The sequence below is a fragment of the Aspergillus niger genome (genome assembly GCF_000002855.4).
Source record: "Aspergillus niger supercontig An11".
NCBI classification, from domain to species: domain Eukaryota; kingdom Fungi; phylum Ascomycota; class Eurotiomycetes; order Eurotiales; family Aspergillaceae; genus Aspergillus; species Aspergillus niger.
Window position 1 is genome coordinate 289731 of NT_166526.1, and position 24519 is coordinate 314249.

General features: G+C 49.1%; 13 protein-coding genes across 13 annotated transcripts; 5 read left to right on the forward strand and 8 right to left on the reverse strand.

Moving 5' to 3' along the window:
• Positions 1 to 952: 952 nt before the first annotated feature.
• On the forward strand, positions 953 to 3050 carry An11g01110 (uncharacterized protein; the record flags this gene model as incomplete). The annotated part of the gene is made up of 5 exons (XM_001394081.1): positions 953 to 1155; positions 1199 to 1462; positions 1506 to 1726; positions 1772 to 1892; positions 1940 to 3050. 5 exons carry the CDS (start codon positions 953 to 955, stop codon positions 3048 to 3050), a joined length of 1920 nt encoding a protein of 639 aa, XP_001394118.1.
• Positions 3051 to 3538: 488 nt separating this feature from the next.
• Positions 3539 to 5337, reverse strand: An11g01120 (uncharacterized protein; the record flags this gene model as incomplete). The annotated part of the gene is made up of 11 exons (XM_059750043.1): positions 3539 to 3578; positions 3665 to 3714; positions 3805 to 3867; positions 3974 to 4315; positions 4371 to 4499; positions 4550 to 4744; positions 4795 to 4887; positions 4939 to 5023; positions 5074 to 5087; positions 5149 to 5236; positions 5291 to 5337. 11 exons carry the CDS (start codon positions 5335 to 5337, stop codon positions 3539 to 3541), a joined length of 1146 nt encoding a protein of 381 aa, XP_059604246.1.
• Positions 5338 to 5671: 334 nt separating this feature from the next.
• On the reverse strand, positions 5672 to 6716 carry An11g01130 (hypothetical protein; the record flags this gene model as incomplete). Its single annotated transcript, XM_059750044.1, has 5 exons — positions 5672 to 5899; positions 6133 to 6246; positions 6352 to 6402; positions 6476 to 6536; positions 6583 to 6716. The coding sequence occupies 5 exons, from the start codon at positions 6714 to 6716 to the stop codon at positions 5672 to 5674; spliced, it is 588 nt and encodes a 195-aa protein (XP_059604247.1).
• A 94-nt stretch (positions 6717 to 6810) lies between these two features.
• Positions 6811 to 8981, reverse strand: An11g01140 (uncharacterized protein; the record flags this gene model as incomplete). The annotated part of the gene is made up of 7 exons (XM_059750045.1): positions 6811 to 6882; positions 6951 to 7029; positions 7141 to 7254; positions 7425 to 7604; positions 7704 to 7820; positions 8336 to 8680; positions 8731 to 8981. The coding sequence occupies 7 exons, from the start codon at positions 8979 to 8981 to the stop codon at positions 6811 to 6813; spliced, it is 1158 nt and encodes a 385-aa protein (XP_059604248.1).
• Positions 8982 to 10516: 1535 nt separating this feature from the next.
• An11g01150 (uncharacterized protein) lies at positions 10517 to 12200 on the forward strand (the record flags this gene model as incomplete). The annotated part of the gene is made up of 5 exons (XM_001394085.3): positions 10517 to 10678; positions 10731 to 10853; positions 10914 to 10995; positions 11045 to 11716; positions 11764 to 12200. The coding sequence occupies 5 exons, from the start codon at positions 10517 to 10519 to the stop codon at positions 12198 to 12200; spliced, it is 1476 nt and encodes a 491-aa protein (XP_001394122.3).
• Positions 12201 to 12304: 104 nt separating this feature from the next.
• Positions 12305 to 12802, reverse strand: An11g01160 (uncharacterized protein; the record flags this gene model as incomplete). Its single annotated transcript, XM_059750046.1, has 1 exon — positions 12305 to 12802. One exon carries the CDS (start codon positions 12800 to 12802, stop codon positions 12305 to 12307), a length of 498 nt encoding a protein of 165 aa, XP_059604249.1.
• Positions 12803 to 13283: 481 nt separating this feature from the next.
• On the forward strand, positions 13284 to 14091 carry An11g01170 (uncharacterized protein; the record flags this gene model as incomplete). The annotated part of the gene is made up of 3 exons (XM_059750047.1): positions 13284 to 13402; positions 13717 to 13873; positions 13993 to 14091. The coding sequence occupies 3 exons, from the start codon at positions 13284 to 13286 to the stop codon at positions 14089 to 14091; spliced, it is 375 nt and encodes a 124-aa protein (XP_059604250.1).
• A 146-nt stretch (positions 14092 to 14237) lies between these two features.
• An11g01180 (uncharacterized protein) lies at positions 14238 to 15384 on the forward strand (the record flags this gene model as incomplete). The annotated part of the gene is made up of 4 exons (XM_059750048.1): positions 14238 to 14364; positions 14446 to 14543; positions 14690 to 15229; positions 15301 to 15384. The coding sequence occupies 4 exons, from the start codon at positions 14238 to 14240 to the stop codon at positions 15382 to 15384; spliced, it is 849 nt and encodes a 282-aa protein (XP_059604251.1).
• Positions 15385 to 15579: 195 nt separating this feature from the next.
• Positions 15580 to 17023, reverse strand: An11g01190 (uncharacterized protein; the record flags this gene model as incomplete). The annotated part of the gene is made up of 3 exons (XM_001394089.1): positions 15580 to 16402; positions 16461 to 16833; positions 16912 to 17023. 3 exons carry the CDS (start codon positions 17021 to 17023, stop codon positions 15580 to 15582), a joined length of 1308 nt encoding a protein of 435 aa, XP_001394126.1.
• Positions 17024 to 19191: 2168 nt separating this feature from the next.
• An11g01200 (uncharacterized protein) lies at positions 19192 to 20940 on the reverse strand (the record flags this gene model as incomplete). Its single annotated transcript, XM_059750049.1, has 7 exons — positions 19192 to 19343; positions 19392 to 19491; positions 19537 to 19646; positions 19690 to 20059; positions 20096 to 20383; positions 20523 to 20875; positions 20913 to 20940. 7 exons carry the CDS (start codon positions 20938 to 20940, stop codon positions 19192 to 19194), a joined length of 1401 nt encoding a protein of 466 aa, XP_059604252.1.
• A 188-nt stretch (positions 20941 to 21128) lies between these two features.
• Positions 21129 to 21494, forward strand: An11g01210 (uncharacterized protein; the record flags this gene model as incomplete). The annotated part of the gene is made up of 2 exons (XM_059750050.1): positions 21129 to 21367; positions 21413 to 21494. The coding sequence occupies 2 exons, from the start codon at positions 21129 to 21131 to the stop codon at positions 21492 to 21494; spliced, it is 321 nt and encodes a 106-aa protein (XP_059604253.1).
• Positions 21495 to 21638: 144 nt separating this feature from the next.
• On the reverse strand, positions 21639 to 23298 carry An11g01220 (uncharacterized protein; the record flags this gene model as incomplete). Its single annotated transcript, XM_001394092.1, has 2 exons — positions 21639 to 22504; positions 22560 to 23298. The coding sequence occupies 2 exons, from the start codon at positions 23296 to 23298 to the stop codon at positions 21639 to 21641; spliced, it is 1605 nt and encodes a 534-aa protein (XP_001394129.1).
• Positions 23299 to 23375: 77 nt separating this feature from the next.
• On the reverse strand, positions 23376 to 24370 carry An11g01230 (uncharacterized protein; the record flags this gene model as incomplete). Its single annotated transcript, XM_059750051.1, has 4 exons — positions 23376 to 23495; positions 23549 to 23924; positions 24017 to 24103; positions 24240 to 24370. 4 exons carry the CDS (start codon positions 24368 to 24370, stop codon positions 23376 to 23378), a joined length of 714 nt encoding a protein of 237 aa, XP_059604254.1.
• Between the last annotated feature and the right edge of the window lie 149 nt (positions 24371 to 24519).

The window sequence follows — 24519 nt, forward strand, 5'->3', positions numbered from 1 at the left end:
CCTATCCTCTGCTCCGCCCGGTGGAGAGGATCTATTGACGCTATGGTTCTTGAGCAATGGCGACAAGACCCACCAGTGGAGATAAGAGGACCGAAACTATGGCTTGTTCAAGGTCTGCTTCGATAAACCCCTCATCACGATAAACCAAGTTGGGCTTACTAACAAGGCCAATCCTTCAACAATCTCATCGCACAACGACCCAAAATCCAGCAAGGCACGATCCAACATACCCTGTAATGACAGGAAACAAATTATCACTCCTCTGGGTGCTGATGCAGACCAACTCAGTATTCCGCGTGGATTGTCCGACTCCGAAGACAAGCTTTGGTGTCTGGTGCTGATCGTCCGTCGTGGAGCCACCACTAGTGGATTGAATTACCCACACACCCACTACTTATACTCTTTACGCTGTCTATCATCTTCGTGCTGATCAGGGGGTTATTTTCTTGCGCTATTTGGTTTCCCACTATGCTTCTGTTTTGCAGGGCTGGTCATAACAATTTGGTAGTTTGGGTTGGGTGGCTTGTTATGGTCGATGTCGGGGAGGGGTTCACCGTTGAACAATATGCTTGTCGTTAGGTAGGTTGAACTGATGCTTGTGTTTTGTTTCCAGGCGCCCTGGACAGCCTTTGGCTATCAGCAATAGCTCAATAGCTGGTGTTTTGCTCGGACGCGGGTCTTGGTCGGGTTGACCCAGTGTGATCTACGCTAGACGCTTTCCTGATTGGCGATGGATGTCACGCCTCTTATCAGGGTTTGGTGATCATATTTAGCCTACATAGGCAGGTTCCCTTCCGCTGGGTATGGAAGTGCAAACGCCAGCGTATGGAGAGTGAAGTGATGCTAGTCAATGGGATCAGCAGCGTTCTTGTCAACTAGCATATATTCCGACGTTTCCCACCGTTCCTGATGATGGCTTGCATGCCACGCTTGCTCTGTCGCTGCGATCAACATGCATGTCTCACTTTTCCTACTCAGTGTTACGGCAGCGTTTGCCAGCCCAACACCCCATAACTATGTTGTTCATGAGCGGCGCGATGCATTGCCCAGTGTCTGGGTAGAAGAAAGCCGGCTGGACAAAGGTGCCCTACTGCCTATGCGGATAGGGCTTACTCAGTCCAACCTGGATCGTGGCCATGATTTATTGATGGAGGTGTATGTGTTCCGACTCCTCACCAGAACCAAGCTGATTGTCCAGGTCTCATCCACAATCGTCTCGCTACGGAAAGCATCTCTCCAGCGAGGAGGTGCACGACCTATTTGCCCCGTCGAATGAGGCCGTCGAGACCGTCCGAACCTGGATTGAATCCGCCGGAATTGCTCCAAGCCGCATCTCGCAATCATACAACAAGCAGTGGCTACAGTTCGATGCCCATGCAAGCGAGGTTGAGCAGCTTCTGCAGACGGAATACTACATCTACACCCATGCCGACACGGGAAGTTCCCATGTGACATGCCACGAGTGAGTCCATTTTCTACATGCCATGACACCGCTAACCAGTTAGGTACCATGTGCCCGAAACCATCCAATCGCACATCGACTACATAACACCAGGAGTAAAGATGCTGGAAGTGCGCGGCACGCCCTCCAAAAAGAGAGATGCAGAGAAGCGCTCTCTTGGCAGTCTGCCCCCAATCTTAGCACCACTACCAATCAATATCACGAAGATTTTCGACGACCCGCTAGCACACTGCGATCTGGCGGTAACCCCAGACTGCATTCGAGGTACGTTCATCCATCCCAATTCAAGATTTCACGCTAACCGTCTAGCCATGTACAACATCACCAAAGGAACAACAGCCACAAAGGGCAACGAGCTCGGCATCTTCGAGGACCTAGGAGACATCTACAGCCAAGATGACCTCAACCTTTTCTTCGCCAACTTTGCCAGGTTCGATTACTCTCCACCCTCCCTTAGACACAACTAACACCACCAAGCGACATCCCACAGGGAACCCATCCAACCCTCGACTCCATCGACGGCGCCACCGCCCCAACAGACGTCACCAACGCCGGCCCCGAATCCGACCTGGACTTCCAAATCGCCTACCCAATCATCTGGCCCCAGAACACCATCCTCTACCAAACCGACGACCCCAACTACGAAGACAACTACAACTTCAAAGGACTCCTCAACAACTTCCTCTACGCCATCGACGGCTCCTATTGCAACGAAACCTCCTCTCTAGACCCTCAATACCCAGATCCCTCCCCAGGCGGCTACTCCTCCCCCAAGCAATGCGGCGTCTACACCCCCACAAACGTAATCTCCATCTCCTACGGCAGCCCCGAAGCCGACCTCCCCATCGCCTACCAACGCCGCCAATGCCACGAGTTCATGAAACTCGGCCTTCAGGGCATCAGCGTGGTCGTCGCATCGGGCGACTCCGGCGTCGCCTCCAGCACGGGCACCTGCTTTGGCGATGCAGACAACGTCTTCGTCCCAGATTTCCCAGCCACATGTCCCTATCTCACCGCAGTAGGAGGCACATACCTCCCCCTAGGCGCAGACGCAGCCAAGGACCAGGAAATAGCAGTCACCCGCTTCCCCTCCGGCGGCGGCTTCAGCAATATCTACGCCCGACCATCCTACCAGAACCACTCCGTGGAGACCTATTTCTCCACTACCAGCGACGACCTCACCTACCCTTACTACTCCGGAGTAAACTACACAGACTTCTCCAACACAGATGGGGTATACAACCGCATCGGACGAGGATACCCCGATGTTTCAGCTATCGCAGACAATATCATCATCTACAACCAGGGCGAAGCGACACTGGTGGGTGGTACGTCTGCCGCGGCGCCGGCGTTCGCGGCCATGTTGACGCGCATTAACGAGGAGAGGCTGGCGAAGGGGAAGTCCACGGTGGGGTTTGTGAACCCGGTGCTGTATGAACATCCTGAGGCGTTTAGGGATGTGACTGTTGGGTCGAATCCCGGGTGTGGGACTGATGGGTTCCCGGTTGCTGGGGGGTGGGATCCGGTGACGGGGTTGGGGACGCCGCGGTTTGAGGATTTGATGGATATATTTGTGGGTGATGATTGATGGCTGAGACAAGATGTGGGAAGGTGTAATGAAGATGATCCTATTTAATCCGGTAATCTACCACACATTCATATTACTAGTTTATAGCCTAGTCAGATATATAACATTGTACTACTACTATAGAGGCGTGTGATGCAAATGCTAAAATATTGATATACTATTAAGCAACTACATTATGATCTAAACTTTACAGTTCATAGTACAGAAAGGCTTTGATCAGTCCTAGTTCAATAAAAGGTATAGACTACTCACTACATATTAAACACCACAACTCGGGATGCTTGGGGTATAGTGATCTGAGAGTCGCGGGAATGCCCAAATGCTCTGTTCGATCATATCTTGGTTGATGTCATGTTGGACGCATTATATCAAAAGTCATCTAGCGCTTTTCTGAAAGTTCTATTATGAGAATTTTGCTTGTTTATAGCTAGCGGGTGGATGATTAATTTTGTATGAGTGATTCTATAGACGTTGATCATTTCCATGATTTAGAAACTGAGGCGTGCAAATCTTGGAGTTGTTTGTTGGCTAGCGTATTTTAGCAGAGTTATGGACATAAAAGTGAAGCAGTCGGTCTGGTTGATTCGTGACTTGACTCGTATCTGAAAACACACCGTAATAATGGCGTATGATTGCCAACTAAATGGACGGTATCCCAACTTACCTGTCCAGGTTATATAGTACTGGCTATTCCTATAAGCGTTACCCTCATTCACAACCTACTATGTTCATACACCTCTCCTCTTTCCTCTACCTTCCCTCTCCCCACCCAAGCACTACTTGAATACCCTGCAGCAAATAGTACTGGAGACCAAATCTATTTTCACATTTATCTATCTCCTACACATATATATATCCCATCACATAATCATCATCATCATACAAGCGAGAGTGTAACCAGCGACCAGCACTTAAACAATCACCTTATGACCAGCAGGCTTCTCCTCCTCCTCACCGAAGATGTCGATATCCCAGCGAGGCGTGTTAGCAACGTAAGGAGTGTTGTAGCGTCTGCGGTCCTTGCCCAGCTCGGACACCTTGGCGATTTCCTCGGGAGTGAGCTCCACCTCCTTGAAGTTCTCATGGATGCGGGACGGCGTCACCGACTTGGGGATGACACTGTGGCCGCCGACCTGGGACCAGGCCAGGATGACCTGGGCAGGGGTGACGGTGGTGCCGAGGCGCTTGGAGGCGGACTCAGCGACTTCCTTGACTTCGGGGCGGGTGACGAGGAGGGGGACGCCGAAGCCGTTGTTGCCGAAGGCCTGTTTATTATGTTAGTATCGATGTTAATGAAGGGAGTAGAGGTAGGGGTCTTACAGAGTAGGCGGTCACGTGGATGCCCTTCTTCTGGCAGTATTCGATGAGCTCGTTGCTCTGGAGAACGGGGTGGCGCTCGATCTGGTTAACGGCGGGGACAACGCCGGTGGCGTTGATGATGGCCTCGAGCTGTGGGGGATTAGCCATGTGTCAATTCAGTGGTATATGAAGCGACTTACGTGAGGGATCATGTGGTTGGAGACACCGACGGTGCGGGCCTTGCTCTTGGGGAGCTGGGTCATGGCCTTCCAGGTGTCGACGATGGAGATGTCGTCGTTGATCACGACATCACCGCCCTCAACGGAGCTGTCCTTGACGAGGGGGAACAACTCGGAGCCGGTGGTGAAGGAAACGGGCCAGTGGACGAGGTAGAGCTGGAAGATGTTAGGGATTGTTGGTGGATGTCAGCTGACAAGGTACGCACATCGAGGTAGTCGAGCTCGAGCTCAGCAAGGCACTCATCCAGAGCCTTCTCAACAACGGCGGGGTCGTGCTGGGAGTTCCACAGCTTGGAGGTCTGCTCGGGTTAGTATACTCTTGAGGCGTAGTATGTATGGAATATGCTTACGATGAAGATGTCCTCACGCTTGAGGCCAGGGACGTCCTTGTAGGCTCTCTTGATGCCCTCAGCAACCTCGCGCTGGTTCTGGTAGCTGCTTGGATTAGCTTGTGTGATCGAGTCGATGTGTGAAATGGGACCTACATAGTAGCCAGATCCTAGATCGTGTTAGTGACTGGTTGCTGACTGACTAAATAATCCAGGACATGCGCGACTTACCAAGTGGCGGTAGCCGGCCTTCAAGGCCTCGTAGACGGCATCACCGACCTGACCGGGGGCAGACTGCCAGGTACCAAATCCCAGCTGGCTAATTGGGGGTCAGCAATTGGCAATCGCGCAAGCGTAGGCGGAAAATACATACGGGATCTGAGCACCGGAGTTGAGAGTAACCTTCTTTCCGAGAGACATTGTGTAAGAGGATGTGGTTCAGGAGGAACAGGGAGATAGGAGGAGAGATGGAAGGAGAGAAGGGAAAGACTGAAGGGAGAAGAGGAGGGCGAGCGCGACAGAAATAGGGAGCGCTTCCAGACGGCCGAGGTCCTCCGGTGGGGGTCACATCCATGCCTCTAGTCCATCGTCGAAGTCGATGGAGGAGGTGCCGCGACGATGAGTGGCTGTTGATGCTTTACGAGGGGTCAGTTTTACCCCGCCAGCAGTAACTGGGACCCCTCGGTGGGGCGTGCGTGGGATGTTCCCATTCCCATTCCATTCATTCTTCTAAGATACTTTCTCGGTCTGTCGGTTAATTCCGACCACGACCCGAGAAACAATGGACAGGCACATCATCTATTTCCCGAGAATTGAAGGTGCTTGGTATTGCCCATGGCCATATTGCTTCCAGATACTGAATGGAGTCGTGTCCTCCTTCAGCAGACAGTGCAAGACCGCGAGCAGAAGATGATGATGTCAGGCGGCAGACATTCCTCCGAATTCTCCTCCCCGCCAAAACACGTTGCCTCTTTGGGAGCCCCTGCGGATATTTTTCCACCAATCACTACCTGGATTATGCCTTACTCATCTGCCATTACTAACATCGTTTGCCAGGTACATGATCGAAGGGCTTTGGGGTTTCAATTTCCATCAATTCACATCTCGTTTGAGAAGTGCCATGGTTTACGGTCGGTTTGGAATCTGGAACATCTCGCTTACGTATTTTCTCCTCCATCATCTGCATTTTAGCGGGGTTAAACTTCCCCAAATTACCCCCAAGTCACCCCCCAAATCATCCGCATCAACCCGCTTCCCGCACGGACAATTACCTCGTTCAGGAGTCCAATCAACCGCTCGGCTTCCTCGCCGACCTCCCCCGGCTAATTTCTGAGACGTACCGCGCTTCTGGCTTCCAGTTCGGTTGAATGGGAAATTCTATCCACGGCTTATGTCTCAAGCTGGATGCTGATCACAGCTGCTGGAAGGGGATACGGACAGCCTGGGTAGATTCAATGCCACATCACTGCTGCCATAGTCGCATCTCTGAACAAACAACCAATATTTCTCTTGACACACTTTCACTAAAATATTATTAAAGGTAAATTAAACAAAAGACAGGATCAACATTGTCACAGACCACACCAAGCGCACCATCCTCATCGGCCGAATTAGCCAACCTATAAACCCCCAAGACCAATACAAGACTCCGGGATATACCTCTACAAGCTGTTGGTAAGCCGGTGAACTAGCAAGCCTTTGACCTTGAACAAAATAAAGACCGGGCGTCTCGAGGGTTGGTAAGTTCCTTCTTTGAAGAGTGATAACCCTTCCCTGGCGTAGCGACCAGCTTCAGCCATTCTTTCAAAATCCCCGCCAAACAGCCATAAAAGGGGGAAAAAGAGATAAAAAAAAAAAGAAAAATCATTCCTTCGAGCTGCCCTATTGCGTTCACTATCCAGTCATTGTACCAGTCGTGCCAGTAAGGCTGTCAGTGTGGGCCACTCGTGCAGAGAGGTAGAAACTCTATTCCACCCCTCAGTAACTTGAAATTATGAGCCGATCAATACTAGTCTGGTGTGAGCGTCTGTCACCTCTTCAAGCCATCTGTCATTCTTGAAAACCTTAGACCAAAGTAGAGACTGCTGTCTGTCTGATTCCCATGGCTCCATGCTGAGACTAGACAGTATGCCCACTCGGGACAGCGGTGGCACGAAGAAGAGAATATAATCAAGCACTTCTCTTCGAAATTTCATGGTAGGAGCTTTTGAAATATATCTTTACATATTATTAGCTGGGTGACTTGCCGCACCCCCACGGTATATTTCCGACTCTTCCGCCTGCTTTGCTCTTTGCAAAATGTCTAATAAACACGGCGTGGCGAACGGCTTGGAGTTCCTATAAATAGCCCTTGCTCCCAGTTGTTATAACATGCCTCCTGTTTCTCTCAGGCCTCCGTGATTTTTAACATAGCCAGTTCCTCATTGGTTAATTCGATGAGATCTGTTCGTGTGATCTAATTGGTGCCACCTCAGCGTAAGTGTTTGTTTTTCTTGATATTAGTCCACTTGAGCATGACATAGGTCATCCGCATCTTAGAGCTTTTTATATTAGGGAGCCTCTCCAGAATAGCCACACCAACAATCCCTTCAATATTCTCGGGATTATAGCGACGGTGCTTGTTACCCCATTTATCTCTGTTTATGATAGAGCAAAGCCGCGACTCTGAATCGGACACTTGCTGAAGACTATTGATATTATATCATTTACTGGATTAGATAATATACTTGCCCGCTCGTCTTAGTCTGTCTTAAATGATCAGCTTCTTGGCTGTAAGTATCATGAACCACGCATCCGCAACACTGTTTGAGTAGCCATTCGATAGTTTCACCGCCTGATAGATTAACCGCCTAGCAATTAACTTGAAGTAGAGTAGAGACAGGTCTCTAGGGCCTATATACCGTCTGTTAACTTGCTATAGACTTTATGGTGGTTGGTTAATATCAATTTTAGTAAGGGTGTGGAAATCAGCTCTGTGTAGAATGTCCCATGGAAGCCAGATAGACTACAAATATTCTGGGTAAGGTCGTTTTCGAAGTCGAGGCTTTTAGAGTCTTTGGGGTGCTTGGGTGTCAAGGGCGTTGGCATTGAGGGCGGGAGAGAAGGCTAGTGGTTATGCCGTTGAAGGTTGTTACTCCACTAGAGGTTGATATGTTAGTTCCTATACTTGTGTCTAAAAAGTTCCATTTTGATTTATGTTGATGGATTAATGAGTTGATAAAAATGAAACTGAAGTTGGTTGGTCTAGGAATTTTAAATCTGTCTACCGAGTATCCCTCAGTCATACCTCGGCTAAAATCTTATGATATACATAGTCCTCTTCGTATTCATATTCATATTCATTCAAGTCCTACGTTGATAAACCTAGACTCTATATCTCGGAGCAGTAGCATGCCAGTAACAACTCCCCCCAACATACAACTCAATCGCATCAATATACTGCATCACCGCAGCACTCGGTCCATCATCTAAAATCTCTCTCTTCAACCTCGCCGCCTTTTCCTCCTCATCCACTATCAATCCCCTAAGTAGAGACTTTGCAATAGTATCAGGAACATTGTACTCATTCATAAGCACGCGGACAGCATTCCTCATCCGGTCCGTTACTTGGTCCTTTTCAACGGCCCAGGAGTAGTAATCGTTTGTGAGGCCGAGGATGATCCCCATAGAGAAATCGAAGGAGGCGATTTGGGCGTACTCAGCATCGGTTAGGGTTAGATCCATTCCCCACCGGATGAAGAAGGATGATATCCTAGGTGGACACCTTTGTTAGACAAGGTACGAAGGTTAGAGTGTAGAGGAGGGTAGTCTAACCAGTATCCACAATTAGCCACCCGGTACGGATTATACTTATCCATGGTCGTGAAATCCTCATCGCTGGCATCGAAGGTTCGGAGGTAGTTAGTGAGGACTTTGACAACGGCCGGTGCGGATGCTGGATCTACGCCACAGGCTTTCTGGACGAGCAGTCCGAAGAGCATTTCGCGGGAATTGAAGTAACCGATATCAGCTTTGACGAGGGTTTCGAAACTCATTGCTTCGATGAGGATGTCGTGTTTGGCCATTGCCTGTAAAATACTTTATTAACCAAACCTACCTAAACGGGGACTAGAAATAATTACTGCTTTATGCTCCAGTTCCTCGGTAACATCTTCACCGGTTAGTTTGTTGCAATCCACCTAGAAAGCACAGTACACACCATCATTTATCCACGCCAGCTCAATGATACACGAAAGCATTATCAACCGATCTGGAAAGGCAGTACAGTGGCAAATAGCAAAAGGATTGTTATCAGGGTTCGAATGGCGGATCTTAGCTTTCTTCCACTCCTTTGAGCCAGAAGAACAAGATGCATCGATGACTTTGTTGATGGCCGTCTCGACTTCCACGGCGTTATTGGCAATGCCGGCGGGGTAACGACTGAAGTGTTCGGGGACGTCGAAGGCGTTGATGTCGGTCCAGGTTACGCTCATTTTCGAATGCATCGTGTGTTTTCCGACTGAGTTATAGGAGGGATATTGAGTTGAATTGGTTGAATTGAGATTGATGGAGATAGAGCTGGGACAGGATGAGACATTTATTCGGAGTAGAAAAGTTCAATTGACCAAACTACACTCCTCTCCATTTACTCTTATCGCTATTGATATTCTTACAGAGTTTGTAATGTTAAATTAAATCTTCACCCCCCGCACAAAACCTTGGACTTCGACACGAGCCCTACATGGATCTAGCTACTGCCAACATATACTTAGGCTATGCGCGAGAAAGTGCCATGGTCTGATTGGTTAAAAAGGATTGACTTGTCACATTGAATAGAGTCTTCAGCTGAGCCACTACTCTGCTGAAAGAATCCATATCTGGCCTTGCCCAATTACCAGGATTTGCGCAGTTGATACGTATCAATCTGTGCTTCAAACTACACCAATTAGGTTAGACTAAAATAGGCGCGGTTATTCTCACCGCGAATCATAAAGCTTTATAGTTGGATCTCCATTAGGGCTGTGATTCATTATGTGATCAGCTTTCACCGCTTGTCTAACCTGCTAAATAAGCCAATGATAAAACAATATGGTGAAACAGATCCCGGTCACAGAATCACTCCTACATACCTCCACTGCAGATCCACAAAAGCCACAATAGACGCCAAATGTATGTGATGAACATGGGAGTACCAACCCAAATAATCCCATGCCCTTATTGGTAAGAATTGTGTATATTACAAATACTTTGTTTAGAAGATAGACTGTGACTGTAAGCTAGTGTTTCTATTTCGTAAATCTGTAGGTAGAGGTGGGGGTATCCAAGATATGAGCGCTTATTATCGCAGTCTGATTGATCAAAGTGACCTTGTCTAAGAGATTTCAGCTCATGCAGTTCGCAGTTACCCAATGAGAGAAATGCCTCATTAAACTTCGGATATCTGGTGCTTAGCATCAGATGAGAAGTGATTTGAGGACTTGGAAAGATGTCTGAATATATTTCTTGAGCATATAAAGATCCTGTTGAGCTCGGAGAAAGGTCCATTAATCTATCCAACAGTCTCAGGAAATTGATCTACCAGGTTTCTTATTTTCCTACTATCATTTCCAATTTACCCCCCATGCTTTCACCTACTCTTGTTGGGGTGTTAGGCCAAGGTAACTGGACGTTCACCATATACCTGCCAGTTCTATCTTGTGCCATTGCCCTTCTCGCTTTATTGAAAAGACGTCTTTCAAGTGGGCCGGGAGAGAAGGAAATTCTACAAAATGGTTATAAAAAGGTTTTCTACACGCCACTGAAGTTGTGTTCTTTACGCTGCTCACTCGTCGTAGTTCAAAGATACATCGATCTGGAAAATGCAGACATCCGACTATCCTCTGTACATCTTGCCAAATAAATTACTTCCGTTGCTTAGGCTGGATAAGCGGGTTGATCTTCCCAGTCATGTGCATGATGTGAGTTTAATCTTGGTATTGTTCTTGCCCTCTATGAAACACTGCTATAACTGTATATAGCAATACCAGTCGAAGTATACCAATGCAATGTGCTCTTCGTCGTTTATGAAGTGTACCCAGGTGAATCTGAATAACAATCTTGGTAGATCGATTCATTACTATTAAATTGAATTATACTAACTGTCATACAGCTACCATACTCCCTGACGTAATCGAAGAGATGCACCGCGCCATGACCCGCGAACTCCCCCCTTCACCCAAATGGCAATCGATCCTAGCATTCGAAAAACTGCTTCGCATCATCGGCTCCGTTTCAGGGCGAGTAAATGTTGGCCCCGAAATCAGCCGGAACGCAGAATGGCTCGATCTATACACACAGTATCCGATTAACTTTTTCGCATCAATTTCAGCAATCACGCAATGGCCCAGATGTCTCCGTCCTCTGGTTCAATATACACTGCCACAACTGCGACGTGTAAATACAATGAAAGCGAGAATGAGCGAGATTCTGGCGCCGGAGTTTGAGAAGAGACGGAAGGCGAAGATTAGTGAATCCAATAAACCGAACACGATGTTACAGTGGGTTTGGGATGATTCTACTGAGAATGATAGGACGGATGAACATCAGAGTATGATTCAGATTTTGGCGACGGTTCCTACTACGTACACGGTTGCTTTTGCAGCTACGCAGGCGTTGTTTGATCTGGCGGCGAGACCAGAGTATATACCTATCATCAGAGAAGAGTTTGAGTCTGTTTGTGACAGTTGTGAAGAGAAGCGCCTGACAAAGGAAGCATTTGGGAAGATGTCCAAATTGGATAGTTTCTTGAAAGAGTCTCAACGCATCACTCCCCTCGCTTTGGGTACATCTTCAACCCTCCCTCCAATCTACCTTCTAACCTATCAATAGTATCCTTCGAACGCAAAACCCTTGAAAACATAGACCTCGCAGACGGTACGCACATCCCCAAAGGGTCCCACATTGCCGCCCCATCCTACCATATCGGCCTCGACGAGTCGCACTTCTCCTCTCCCGAGACATTCGACGGCCTACGCTTCCACAACCTCCAACAAGCCGAATTTGAAAGAACAGGGAAGCCCAGCACAAACAATCAATACGTTACTGTGAATGAGTCCTCGCTGCATTTTGGTTACGGCCTGCAGGCTTGTCCGGGGCGGTGGTTTGCCGCCATCGTGTTGAAGTTATTGCTGGGCTTGATGGTGACGGAGTTTGATGTTAAGTTGATGGATAAGGGAGAGGGAAGACCAAAGAGTGAGATTGATCGGTTTTTCATTTATCCTGATTCAACCAAAATGGTTGTTTTGAGGAAAAGAGAGGATGTTTGATCAGGTTAGGGTATCATCAACACATTGGCTCGTCTGGGGCTAGGGTGAACCCGTACTGTAGCTATAAGGCTGCTGTTGCCAGATTTGTCGCCGCTACTCTCCCATCACATCACCCCGCCCAAGCCCCTTGAAGCGATATAGTGAACCTTTTGCCCCATGGATCGCGGGGTATAGCTAGTCAACATCCTCACGGTCAGATCATAGCTATAGCTTGCAATTGCACGGTCGAGCACATATTCTTTGACACCATGGTGCGGCAGATCCTTGTAGTCCCGGACCCCTGCTTCCCAGGATCCGTTCCCGACACCGGTGAACGGCTTTCCCAGTCCATCAGTACCGATGAAAGATCGCCCGTACAAGGGCATAACGCAGACAATCTTATCAGCAATCACTCCAGCATCGATACATTGCTGGACAGCCTGTTCGGTATTGAAAGGAGTGCTGTTTGAAATGGATGGGTCATCAAAACCGTTAGCTTGGTGGAAAGAATAGGTACTTACCCAGCCAGCGTAGTAGTAGGCCATTACGTTCCGGGTATGGTAGATCACTTCTCCATATCTCCGTCCACGCTCGAGCACGGCTGGAACTGGCCCACCTTCCATTCAGCGGGAGCAATAACAGTCATTATACGTACATTATTGCTGGATGGTCCACACCTGTCATGTTGTACCACCATGTGGCTTACTCATGTTTCTATTTAGGGGCATGTGGGTAAGTAGCTTATATTGAATCTCTTGCAAAATGGCAACCGTTATCTAGTACTGGTGGCAGTGGCGCTTCATATAAATAGGTTAAAGAAGCTAGCACATCTTCGTGCATTTATGAAATGGAAATTACTAGATCGATGCTGGCTGGCATCCGATACAATGAAGTATGAAAATGAAGCCCCCTGATCATCAACCGCTTAATATGTAAAGCTGTCAGGACTCAGGAAGCACACTTCCCCTGAACCTAATTCGATTTGAAGATCACCCATCGACAGACGCGCGTACTGCATAAAGCCGGGGGATATAAGCAGCGGTGGCTCAGGGCGGCTGCACGAAATGTATATATTCGCCGGTCATCAACGATGCGATCCACCAGATGCCGTCCGACAGCAGCGTGGCATATGCTGCGATATACCGACATCTGCATGCGTCCGGATGGGCCCGAGACGGCGGAAATGACCCGTCAAGCATCATTTTGGTCGTAGGCCTTATAGGGTGACGTACTCCGTGACGAGTGGCTTCTTGGCCCTGCAACGAAACAGGCAGAACAGCTGACTCCAAATCAAACCGGCAGCTGTATAACGAGTAAGCACCTACCTATGGATCTTGTTTCCCTCACCGTCCGTTATTGCACGCGACTCAATCCTTTTTCCTGCCCCTCTCTCCGCGACCGTTCTCGGGTTTTGTTCCACCTCCAGATTTCACACTCCAGGTGTTATCTGCAAGTAACGTGGCCTAGCTCCGAACGGGGCATGGCTGGATGGCACTAAGGATGGATCCGTCACTAGCGGTTCTTGGGCCGGGGACAGGCGACCAATGGGGGTGGGGAGACCTCCACCACCAGGAACATCGCGACTCCACCGAGGTTACACTCGACTTCAGATCCTGACGATTAAATGGCCGGAGAAGGGCCAGACTAGCCCGGATAAGGCTAGAGGCGTCGCCAGCTGCCCCTTACTGCGTATTGTGTGAGGCCATGGCGTCCGGCCTGGACCCACCCGAGGGGGCCCTTTTTGGCTTTTCGGCTGGCTGGCCATCCATTTTCCTTTCCCTGAGAGTTACCCTTTCTTTTCCCGTCGCTTGAGGCTGACTCTCACTCTCACTCTCAACTTCACTTCACCTTCAACTTCTTCCATTTCTTCTCTCGTTTAGCTGCGCGCAACATGGCTGATGACGCGACTTAATTTTCGTCTCATGTCTTGATCTGTGACTGCCTCCTTGTTTCCATTCCTCCCCCCCTTTTTTTTGCGCCTCCCTCTCCCCTCTTGCTTCCCGGTTTATATTGCTCCTCCGTCCCGTCGCCTCCCCCTCTCCGTGAGGCCCATCCCCAATGTCCAAGAGGCGGCTATTTCGTTGGCCTGCCCGCCGCACTGCCGGCCTGGGATGTCTTGCTCTCCTTGTCACCTCCATGGTATCTTGGTATCTTTACGGTACACGGCCCTATGAACCCCAACCAGGTATCTATACTTCTCTCTGCAGCTCACGTGGTCCGTGTGCATCATCACCGACATCATGCTGACCCGATTTTGTCTCATCAGCTCACCAAGAAACCCCCAACAACGACCACGACATCGTGACGTCCCAACTGGCCCAACTCACCGGTACCTACAGCAATGCGACGAATGACATTGGCTTGGTATTAGCTGCGACCGTGAAAGAGGACCTCACCTGGCTCCTCAACTACTGCAAAGACCAGTACGACCCATCTAGCCATTAGGCGATAATATACTGACATAAACCTTCCCTAGCGGTTCAATTCCCTTTATCTACACGACCGATCAGCCCCCTGCCCCCCACCTTCTTGTTCCACGCACCATCCGTGGTCGCGAAGCTGCCGCATACCTTTCCTTCGTCGTCGACTTCTACCACCAACTTCCGAAGTATACCATCTTCATCCACTCGAACCTCGACCAATGGCATAATGACCTCTTCGGTCCCCATACCAGCCCCGCGCTGAAAAACCTCCGACTTGAGGCCGTCGACGCGCAGGGTTATGTGAACCTTCGGTGCGAGCACGATCCGGGATGTCCCACGAGCGTGCACCCCTGGAGCCCGACACAGATCGATATCGAGAAGGACGACATCCGCGCGTTTTTCCCGGAAGTGTACGAGACGATATTGGGCGTACCGGCTGAGAAGGTGCCCGAACACATCGGAAACGTGTGCTGCGGACAGTTCGCCGTCAGCCGCGAACGGATCCTGGAACGGCCACGTGAGGACTACGAGCGTATGCTGAAGTGGGCAGATGAGACGGAGCTGACGGATAGTTTCGGCGTGGGATGGGTGTATGAGAAGATCTGGCATATCATTTTCGGGATGGATGTGATATAGTAAGTTTACCTCCCACTCGGTGGGGAGAAAATGCTAACGGGTATAGTTGCCCCCGGTACGAGCAATGCCGGTGCGACACGTACGGATGGTGTGGACCATTGGCGTCGGGTGAGACACTGCAGGCAGTGCGAGCGAAGAAGTCATAATCTAATGGATGATTGTTAATGCATGATGTATACTATCATGATTGGGGATATCAGGTTGCATTTGGTTTGGTTTTCTTTGTTATGATTCGTGATCTAATGTACAGTTAGATATTCTTATCTTCGTGAATCTTTTTGAAACTATTGACGCGCTCAGGTATATACATTGGACATGCAAATCATAGACTGCAGCGCATGCTACTCATGATGAATAGGTTGTTGATGCATTCCTCGCACGGGCCCTGCATCTAGCTCAAATGTCGGCCGTTGTACTGGACTTCCGGGCGCCTCATGCACGTCACCACTATCCAGCAACGGCACATCTGTCTCCGACGGTCGCCTCCGGGGGATCGGATGCAGGAACAACGATCGTCCATCCGCATCATTCGGCGGCGACGCAGACGAGCGATCTCCTGGGACCAACGCAGCAGGGAGGGGCGGAGACGTCGACATGGACACCATAGATTCCCTATTCATCTCGTTCGATGGCGGTGGCGGCGAAATCGGTTTCCGGGGGATGGCACTAAGCGCATTGACCGAGTCACTATTCTGCCTCAGAACGGCAGGATTCGGCACTCCAGTGACAGGCTTCTCATCACCAGCTGAAGATTCTTCGTCTCGATTACTACTACCACCGCCACCACGAAGACCGACCCCAACAGGCGTATACATCATCTGGCTTTGATCATCATTCCGTCTTCTGCGCCGTTTTCGCTGTTTCCGATACATCATCCACACACCAACAAGGATGAGAAGGACGAGTACAATCACAGCAATGGCAATACCGGCTTTGGCGCCCGCACTGAGTCCGCTGCTGGAACTGTCGGTGCAGGTGTACGCGCCTTGAAAGGCGCCGTTGTTATTGTCGTTGTTATTGTCGCGGCGACGGCGAGTATTGTTATCATCGTCATCGTCATCATCACCATCACGAAGAGAATTGAGACTCGAGCATCGAAATGATCCGCCATGGGAGTGAATAGTTGTTTGTCCTTTGACCTTATCGAGGTCCTCAAATTTGATCCTGTCCCAACCGTTAAATGAATATCCTCCCCACGAAGAAAAGGAATTGGGAGACCCACTCATTAAAACTCCCCTCCAAAATCAAGGCCCCATCGACATTCTTCAAATCCGGGAATACAATATCCCTTAACTTGCTATTCCCTTCTATATCAATCTCCCCCGGAACCTTTTCCAAATCCGGAAATGACAAATTTGTCAAGTCATCATTCCCAGAAATATAGATCTTCCCGTTCACTTTCTGTAAATCCGAAGCCGAGAAAGACGTTAACCCCGATACATCCTGGATGGTAATCCCACCGTTAATGGTCTCGACATTGGAGAGCGAGATACTGCCTGTCGCAGAAGTGGAGATAGTCAGGGTGCCGGAGAGGGTATCGCAGGAGGAGAGCGAGTCGGCATCAGATTGGGAGGATATTGTTGAGGTGGAGGAGCCTATGCATCACCACATCATCATCCACTCGTTAGTTGCCTGGGGCTTCCATGAAAAGAAGGGTTAGAGATACAACTCACAATTAGAGTTATCATCACCCGCTACGAGCGGTACATGTGCATGCAGGAGTAATCCCAGGACGAGGAGCGAATAGCGCGTATAGGAATTGAGGTGGCTTTGAGTGGGTATCATATCATCTGAACGCAGCACCGTTGGGGTGCTATACACACCACCAGTGCACCAAACCGTCAAGAAAAAGAAAGAAGAAAGTACAATGGAAACCAGGTATATCCTCGTAACTTCAGAACTTTAACTAGCAGTAACAACCATAAACTCGTAAAGTGGGTAGGTTAGTAGTATGTTGGATAGGGTATCAATACATCATTCGACACATGGACGCATAAACACGAGTGTGAGCAGTAGGCAGTAGTAGTAACTCGAAGGTGAGAGGCTGTGTGGGGGGTGAGGTTGAAAGAAAAAGGAAGAATAACTTAGTAGTAGACTAGGCTACTACCGAAAAGACGGGGATAGGTGCGGAATAAGTAATACCGTGGACAGCAGCAGCAGCAGTACTTAATTAGTGCTATGTGGTAAAGTTGGTGGTAGTGTAGCCATGCATGCAGAGAGACCATGCAGACTGGAACGGACGGCACACCACACGCACGGGTCGGCACTATTTGAGACAGAGTCTGTGGAGATAGCTAACTAGCTAACTAACTGACTAGTATAGATGGGTGAGATGTTATGGTTCTTACTTAATAGTGTGTGTATTTAGATTTTGTTTAAGAGTCAGGGGGGGAATGGAATGGGATATTATTAGTTTTGGTTTTGGTTTAGTCTCCGACTATTCTAGGTGGTTGGAGGTGAGGTGAGGTGAGGAGTGTAGGCAGATAGATATCTTAATCACTAGTGTTGTTTTGGGGAGGAGGGACTAATTATGTAGTGGTGGTAGTGGTATCTCCGATGCAAGTACGTAGTAGGATCTCGGATGATCAGTTAATTAGCTAGCTAGATGGATCGATAGGTGGTTGTTGTTTCAGCTGTTGTGTGAGGGATAGTAGTACTGCATTCATTCCTCAGGTAATGATAAGTTACACGACAAGGCATTGATCATGATTTCATGTAATCAAGGCAGTAAAAAGCAATTCCATGATGCGCAACCATCCCAAGGAAAGAAAGAAAAAAAAGGCGACCAAGCAAGGAAGAAAAAAAAAATCAAGAAAACTCCGAGTCTCCAAATCTCAACAACAACACTGCCCCGTTCATTAATCCTGACCCACAAACGACACCAAGGAAAAAATCAAGCACAAAGCATAGTTACTAGTAATGTGGACTGACCGATCACCACCATCATCTCATAACTCAGCCATACCATACCATAGTTATCATATCATATCATATTATTAACATTCGATGTGACACTCATCATACCGTTAGTTCAGATAGTTATTGGCACCGTGCATAGTGCACACCGCATAACCACAACCACGACTACTACAACCACATCCCTGATTGATTAATGTGTCAATCCAACCCAATCAATAACTGTCACATTGAACCCTGATTTACTGACTGACTGACTATCTTACTAAAAATAGTTATCATCCATCACAATCACAATCATTCAGGCACCAGAATTTCCAGTGACGAGAAATTGAAGCAAAAACCCTAGAGGGGGCCCCATGTTGATTGATTGGAAGCGAGAGAAAGTGGATGGCGGGTCGGAAAATCCCCGCTTTTGTGTTTGTTGTTGTTCAGGCAGAAGAGATTCGGGATGCCCGATTGGGTAGTGATGTCCGATTACTACCATTTTCAAACGTTTGGTTCAGTAGCTGGGTGGGAGGTCGGTAAATAAAATGTGGTGGTTGTATGGATTCATTTTATGATTGATTTTATCATGTTATCTATGAATTGGTTATCATTGTACGAGTGGTAGAATAATTGTAGAAACAGGTTGTGATGGTCGTCGGAGATGGATGGTAGCCAAGACACACACACGGGTCACACCCGCATCTGATAAAGTGCCGAGAAGCTTAGGGATGGTAGTATCTAGTCATGGCATGAGGGGAAGGGATCTGTGGTAATCATGTAGGTACACATTCCAAGTTACTATGGAAGGCCCTGCAGGCAACTCAATTAATGACTTGCCGGCGGATCGTCTCTCCTGGCGATGGCGGATGATTTTCAACCAATTATTTATAGCATAATAGCAGTGGATAATTGAGACAGTGAGGTAAAGTATTGGTATATGATTTGCAGGATATTTTTAACTACTCTGTAGCCATGCGATTCAGTTTGGACCCCATACTTAGGCAACCCTGATACTCCATACTCCAACTCCATACTGTGTATGTGGACCATCAATCCCATCGATCCATCTCCGCCAACTCTCCCCACTGAACCTCAAGCTCCCGGATCATCCAGTCGGTGCGCCACCCAACCGCCTTTTCCACCCGGCGGAGAAATTTCAAGGACCCTTGTTTCTCGGAGGGGTGGCGGAGGCAGTAGCCATCTGTTACTAGAATTAGTACTTGGCCCGAATGACGAATATTACACTCACATCGATGTAATAAGTGGCACGCCATAAAGTATGCGTTCTCCACAGTCTCATTCGACATGGAAAGTCCTATCGTCCGCACGAGATGGGATGCTATGGTTCTCTGTGGCCAGTTAGCATGGCACATCACAGTCAGACTAAAACATACCTCTTCGGTTCGTCTCAACCGCGCCAGTTCATAGTCGCTCGATACATTCCAGTGTCGATGGGACGAAGTAAGGAGGATACACGATGCATGGTAGTATTGTAAACCGACGACTACATTGTCAGCAATAGCTACACATCAGATGCTGGTACGTACCCGCTGGCGGAGACATCATCCACAACTCAGGGAACGGTCGATTCTCTGCGAGATCTGAATCTTTGTACTGTAACGGCTGCCAGCTGATAGGCCGCGCACGATGCCACTGTTCCACGCTTTCGGACAGATGCTGCCACTCGCCCTCATCGACAAAGCTGCAATGCGATCCCCAACAGGATTGGATAATTTTCGCACACAAGAAGATAATAATGTTGGCATATGAAGCGTCGTCGCGGCGCCGAAACACGGATGAGAGCTCGTAGTTGGCGAGGTCCAGCTGCATCGGCTGATGTTGTACCAATGAAGCATAGATGGCCTGGCGGAGGAATTGCCAGCTCACTGCTTCGGCGAGACCGCCAGAAGAGGCGGACTTTGACATCGTATTGAGTAGTCTGTTTGAACCCACCCAATGACACTTCTCATCGGTTGCACGCTCGAGCTCTTCATATATCCGGAGGGTAACCACAGTGATAAGGAGGTTATCGTCATATGTTTCTTCCGGCAGGGCTAGAGCAGCAATGAGCAGCTCCAGACACTGTCCGTGATATTCGGAGGCCTCCCAGTCACTAGAATTGGACATGATCGCATCGTGTCGGGCTGCAAGGCAAAGCACGGCCTTCAGCACCATCGGAACTTGCAGGGCTCGACGAGGGACTTCAGTGCTGAAATGGGAGCGAAGATCGCATATGTCGGCCTGCATAACAATATTAGACCTATAAGTTTACATTATATAAAGGGGGCATTACCCATGGTGCGATCTTCTGAATGAACAGTCGTAGTAGATGGGCTTCACGGGAACTCAACGGCGGTGAGCTGCTCGGACGGGGACTCACCGAGCTCAGTGGTGACGCCGAGCTTGTCCATGTACTCGCAGACGCCAGGGGCGAGACAATATTCAAAAGAGAAGGAGATAAGCCTGAAGAGGATGCAACGATCGGGGGGTCCTCGAAGACAGGGGACCCTACAGGGGGACTCGAGCCCACATGTGAAGGGCGGATATTCTCATCTTGGGAATAGAGGACTTCAGGAAAGGGCAAATGATTAAAAACGGATATTTGATCGGAGATATCTCTCTGAGCCTCATCAGAAGCAGCCTGATTATCATCATGGCTCTCTTGGACATCAGGTTGAGCATCGGTGGTGTTGCCCTCGTCCGAGTCATCGGACGATTCCTGCACAAACTTTACTATACAACCAATCAGCATGCTAAGAGATTCACAAACAACCAACAGGGTATATTCCAGCGTACATGACTGGGGAAGATTAACCCATGTCTGGCGCGAATCCCAGGCTAACTCAAACTTAGAGGCTATGCCATTACTCTTCTGGTATACATGTCGGACGGCTTTGAAACGAAACGGCGGATCCAAGCGACAGACACGTCCCAGACGAGTACAGGCATTACAAGCCGAGGCGCCCGCGCGAGTGGTGCATCGAATATGACGAACCCGACAACGTTCACATCCTCGTCCGATTCTCATGGCAGGCTGTGGGGCAAAGGGCCCTTAGCGTTCAGCGCTGCGGGGAAAGGACAACAAACGGACAGGGACATCGGCGGGCTAAGGAGATTCATCCAGCCTACTGGACAGGAGGATGAGATTGACGGCGAGTGTGGCCTGATGGGGGAGGGATGGGATGAGAGCACGACAGAGGAGAGGAGGACGGGTTTGGCTGCGAGGTGAAATGGCAGCTCGTCGGCTATTGATTTGCTGCCAATGCGGAGAGACTCTCACCCCGCGGGCCTGGGGCCAGCAATTGCCGGTTTGGGTCTAGTGCTGTCTTCCCCGCATTGTGCCTGTAGCTGACTCAGATTGTATTTTACTGCTGCTGATTGGCGGAGGTAGATCCTTATGGTGGCTATGATTATACGGGGTGGTGATGATGGGATAGCGATGGTGTTTGTAATAGGATGATGTCATATTCAGAATCTAGAAAAGCGTGATTCTATATCAAGCACAGCTAAACGACGCCGCATCGTTCGGATCCCCGCCAACATAGGTAAAGATCTTCGGATAAGGACAAAGATACGCCGTTCGAGTCGAGCTGCTGTTCGAGCCAGCCACCGCCACGGCAGTGGCTTCCAGGGTGTCAGGCACCGTTGAATTCTCAACCCACGCTCTGAGAGTTTCGAACACATAATCATTGGGGTCGAATCCATTACCCCCCTCGCAATGTTCCACTCCAGGTGCCAGAAAGAAACGGTAGTAGTCTGCGACGCTGGGGTCCAGTTCCATCACCCGACTGTAATAGTCCACCGTACCGTTGGTCGGGATCAACTCGTCCTGCATTCCGTGCCAAGAGATCATCTTTCCTCCTGCAAGTTTATATTCTGTCAAGTCCAGATTGCGCGTTCCAATAACCGAAGCATATTGGTCAACCGATTCGCGGTAGAGATCGTCAAAGTCTTGTCGTGTCAGGCCTTGGATACTGAAGGATGAGTTTCTGGCCAAGAAAATCCGGGCCCAGTCGGCGCTGATACTAAAAGGTGTCACAGTACAGTTATCGACTGACGTGCAGGTTGTAGTAAGGAGGGCTGTTAGATCGGCATCATAACCCAGCCCGTACCACTCGAACTGATCTTCAAGTGATCTTGGGCCATCCCACATGCCTTGGACTAGCTCAGCCATTTTGTCCGTAATGGCAATTTGTCCATCCGGATCGCTACAATTTACTGTCTGACCGACAATCGACGATGCTCCGAAATGGCATTGGCCCGGAAGAGAAATTATATCGTCCTTCACTCCGTCCAGCAAGTCACAGGCGTCAATGGCAGCATCCGTAAATGCATCGAGGAGACATGCAGGCGGCTGCGTATCTGTCAGGTATTGATTAGCACGGATCCCTAGTTGAGGCATTGGTAGTCAACACACCAAGAAGTTGCGCCAGAAAAGCAGGCCAGAATTCAGCCAGCTGAAATTTGTCCCAATTGATAGCCGGGGAGCCTCCTACAATACCATCAAAGTAAGTCGGGAATCTCTGGGCCATCATATGCCCCTGTCGACCACCAGTGGAACATCCATTCCAGTACGAGTACTTGGGCGGCGAACCAAAGTAGATCTCCGTAGCCAGCTTTCCCAGTACAGCTGCCTCGCCTAGTGCCACGCTGGAGAAATCCCACAGCGCCGGCCAGTTGGTATTACCTTCACTCACAAAGCCCCAGTCTGCCGTCGAGGCTGTACTATTATGCCCTCCATCGGTCGAGGAGGATGAGTATCCGGAAGCAACAGGAGCGATGATTTCGTCAAGCCCTCCAGCTACCCAGCCACCACCCCCGTCCATCAGAAACCGTGAGTTCCAGTTGCTGTCATTGAGAGGGAGTCCGATATAGGTATTGACAATGTCGTTCTGGCCAGGATGCGTGTACTGCAAGGACACGATGCAGATGTCCACTGTCGACGGCATTTGGCCTACGGGGGCTGAGGTGGTCCCACTGGATAGTGAAGCACCGGTGGCATAGTTGCGCGCAGCGGTTACATTAAGCGAAAGTATATCAATGTTGCTCAAGTTGAGAGATGAGAATGTTCCTTCAGTGCAGGGGCTTGAAGCTGCACCAACCCCAAATAGAGATAATATTGACATGGAAGCCCACGGCATGGAGCGGAGAGCCATGTTGAACAATTTGATGCGTTGACAGTGTCTGCTAGATTCCAATTTCTCAGTATGACGGGGTGTGACAGGTAGGAGAACTACAGACCAGAATCCGCAAAAACTGCTGCCGCCTGTTGCCCATTACGTCGGATGCCAGCTACAGACCGATTTATAGGACGAAGACTGCATCCGCCTGCTGGTCTCATTAACAACCTCGACTGTATCTGAGAAGATGATCTTCCTTCGGGAAAGATTAACGGCAATCATAAACCTCCACCCGCAAGTTCACGGGCTCCGTAGCCAAGTTCAGATGACCTGGAAGGACCAAGGGCCCCAAAAGCCGACCGACAATGACCATACAGAGATCAGCAATTCTATTAATCCTTCCTTCCAATGTATTCGTGGTATTAGCCAAAAGGCGGAGTATTTCCGGCTCCAAAGATAATGGGAGGAGACTTTTGGTAAAAGTCCAGACGCTATAGGGTCGGATGAAGAATTCGGCATTGACTAGCGTGGTCCTTGCGCATGCAAAAGCAGTGTTTGCAGATATCTTCAACCGCCCTCCGCATTTCGCGTGACTGGATTGTGGGGTTGATAGTATCCCCGGGCGGGGAGACTCAGGTGGACGGGAGAATGTGAGGGGTATCCTGGAGACGACTCAACCATTAGTTATGCTATTGTCACCAAGGAAGAAAATGTAGCTTATGTTTCACGCACCAAACAGACGTGATAGAATAACATTCGAGTCTCATAATCCTTCAAGAGGGGTATTGGAGTGCATTTGATGGTGTATCCGTAGCTGTTGGTTTCGGTCGGAGAGAATCCACTCCAGCATTTCATCAGATGTTAGGTGATTAGGACTACCCACTTTGCCTATATAGGATAGTGCCAGCCTTCTGCATGAGTCTTTTTAAGCATAGGCAGACATATTTAGTCAAGGGAATGTTAGTCAAGAATCTCACGAAAGATGATTTTCGGGAATTGCTCTGTAGGCCATACATGCGGCCAAAGGTCTATCAGAGTCATTATCAAGGCGGCTAACCATGAAGAATAATGTAGAAGCCCCGTTTAATGGTACGGCAATCCTTGGCATACCTCCCAATATCTGCTTTAAATGGCTCTAATATGTAAGGAAGCGACAGTTGCAGGTGTCAGTCAAGACTGCACAAATCCCTGTATAGACTACCAATCCTTGTCTACTTTTGCATTAGTGCTGAAAGCCGTGCTGTCACCAGAATTATT